This window comes from Phalaenopsis equestris, unplaced genomic scaffold (assembly GCF_001263595.1).
Source record: "Phalaenopsis equestris unplaced genomic scaffold, ASM126359v1 Scaffold000454, whole genome shotgun sequence".
In the NCBI taxonomy this organism is placed as follows: Eukaryota; Viridiplantae; Streptophyta; class Magnoliopsida; order Asparagales; family Orchidaceae; genus Phalaenopsis; species Phalaenopsis equestris.
The window spans coordinates 1-2,334 of NW_018164895.1; the positions used below are offsets into that span (position 1 = coordinate 1).

Below are 2,334 nucleotides of genomic sequence, written 5' to 3' on the forward strand. Positions count from 1 at the left end.
AATTTGAAATCAATGATATCTGATCTAAAATTGAATTTTTATGACTCAGTGGGAAGGATAACTTGCTACCGAGCAAGGATGAAGCAGAAAGATTGTGGTCTTCACTTAAAAACTGTAGTGTGCGCTATTTTAAGGACAGCGGCCATGCATTACTTTTTGTAAGTTGTATTCCCAGTCTTAGTTTTATCTAGATAATTCAAAACTGTACTCCATATATTGCAGGAGAGTATTTTTTTTATTTTTATTTTGTTTAAATTAATTGGGGAGTGTTAGGGTCTCTTAAGGGACAATAAGCATTTCTGTATTGATAACAATTCATTCGGCTTGTTTTAGCGATGATAATTTTGTTTGATTGAAAACAATTTAGGAGAAATGGTGTTTGAAATAAAACTAACTCTTTATCTTACTGCTGTCACTTCTGAAGTTTCTCGTTCCCAATTTTAAATGTTATTGAATAAATATATTATATCCTGATTATGGACTATGTGTTTGATACTGTTACTGAATTTTTGCTGTTTAATCCAGGAAAATGGAATTAATTTGTTGACTATCATTAAAGGTGTTAATATGTACCGGCGTTCTAAACAAATTGACTTTGTTGAAGATTATCTTCCTCCTACAATAGGCGAATTTCGGAAAACATTTGAGCAAGGGGATAGGTACCTATCCAATTTAACTAGAATTTGAGTTTGAAAACGGGTTTTGACATTACTTCTTTCAATTAATCTCACAGTTCTCTTCATGTTTTGGTGATTAATTTCAGATTATTCCACCTTGCAATCGGTCCAGTAATGCTGTCCACCCTTGGAAATGGAAGAATAGTGAAGGGTCTCAGTGGCGTCCCAAATAAAGGCCCTGTTTTGTTAGTGGGTTATCATATGTTGATGGGGTTTGAACTTAGTTCTATTTATGAAGCATTCCTAAGGGAGAAAAGGATCATCATACGTGGTATGGCACACCCATTTTTGTTCTCAAACATAAGAGAATCTTCACGGCAAGAATTCTCTCGCTTTGACGAATTGAATGTCTTTGGTGCATTACCCGTTTCGCCGATGAACATATATAGGCTCCTTCAGCAGAAATCATTTGTGCTTCTTTATCCAGGAGGTGCACGGGAAGCACTGCATCGAAAGGTGCCTTTGAATATTTACCGTTTTTACTTTTATTTTAGCGCTTTTACTTTTATTTCTTTGGAGTTCTTGAAAATTAACTATACAATCAATGGGATATTAATAATCTACTGGTTTTGTTTGTTTGATTCAAATCACTTCGTTATACTAATGGACATCAGAAATGGTTGGAAGTGAAAATAACCATGTTATTAGAATATGAACCTTGGTACCTAAAAGCTGAACAATGGTCACCCTGGAATCTCGTTGATCGTGCCCATAAATTATTATCTTCCTCCTCTCTCCCACTCAAATGATCGACGGTAAATAGGCTTTGTCTGTACAAGATATCACGACGGGAGTTCACTAGAGAAGGCGTCAAATTTGGAGTAAGGAATTCATAACAGGTGCTCGTTGTTGGATGCCTTAACGGGATAGTTGACAATCAGTGAAGAACAGGATTTCATGAGATGAGCTCTCCGTCAAGCTTCCAGATCATGTCAGTCACCGAGTTGCCGCCAAGCCTCTCTGCCTTCTACCACATGTCAGCAAGCTTCAACACTAACTTTCTTGATCCTGCAATTGTGACAACCTCAGATGCTTATTCTCAAATATCTTGCCCAAACCGTCAGCTAATCACAACCTCAACCCGACGAAAGATCTTGGTAAATTAAGACCACAGATGGCCTTATTTCCTTTACCTGACACTTACCCTTCAACTCTAGCAGTTTTGAGCTCACCACCACACCTCATCGACGACCTCAAATCACCACTAGTAACTTCTAAACTATTGGCTCTTAAACTTCAACACCACCTCTATCTCACCATCTATATGCATGGCTTCTTCGCCTTTCATTCTCTCTGCCTTTCTTTCTCTATGTTTTTCCTCAACTTTCTCTCACTATCTCAATAAAAAAGTATTGAGAAGGAAAATATTTCTAGAAAAAGGGCAAAAAATGAAATAAATGTGAGAAAAGAAGAGAAAAAGATTAAAAAAAAATTACCATGCCTAAATCTCCATTGAAAAATTCATGGTTTTGTTGTTGTTATCATATCTTTGTACGCAGGCATGAGGCGCAACATCTCAGTGACTCGAAATATTGCTTGTGACATATTTAGCATGATGATCGAAACCCGTGTAGCCATGTACTTTTCTTAGCACCGTGGGAATAACTCATAAACGACGCTCGTGATCAAGTGGGTCAGCCTTATGCATGCTTTTTTT

The 2,334-nt window shown here is 37.1% G+C and overlaps 1 protein-coding gene across 1 annotated transcript in view; it reads left to right on the top strand.

Annotated features, from left to right (window-relative positions):
- Positions 1 to 49: 49 nt before the first annotated feature.
- LOC110027842 (acyltransferase-like protein At1g54570, chloroplastic) overlaps positions 50 to 2,334 on the top strand; it is a gene marked incomplete at its 5' end in the record, with an annotated part of 34,301 nt that continues 32,016 nt past the window's right edge. The window contains 3 exon segments of the mRNA XM_020729450.1: positions 50 to 158; positions 526 to 659; positions 764 to 1,133. Of these exon segments, the coding sequence (XP_020585109.1) occupies positions 50 to 158; positions 526 to 659; positions 764 to 1,133 (613 nt within the window).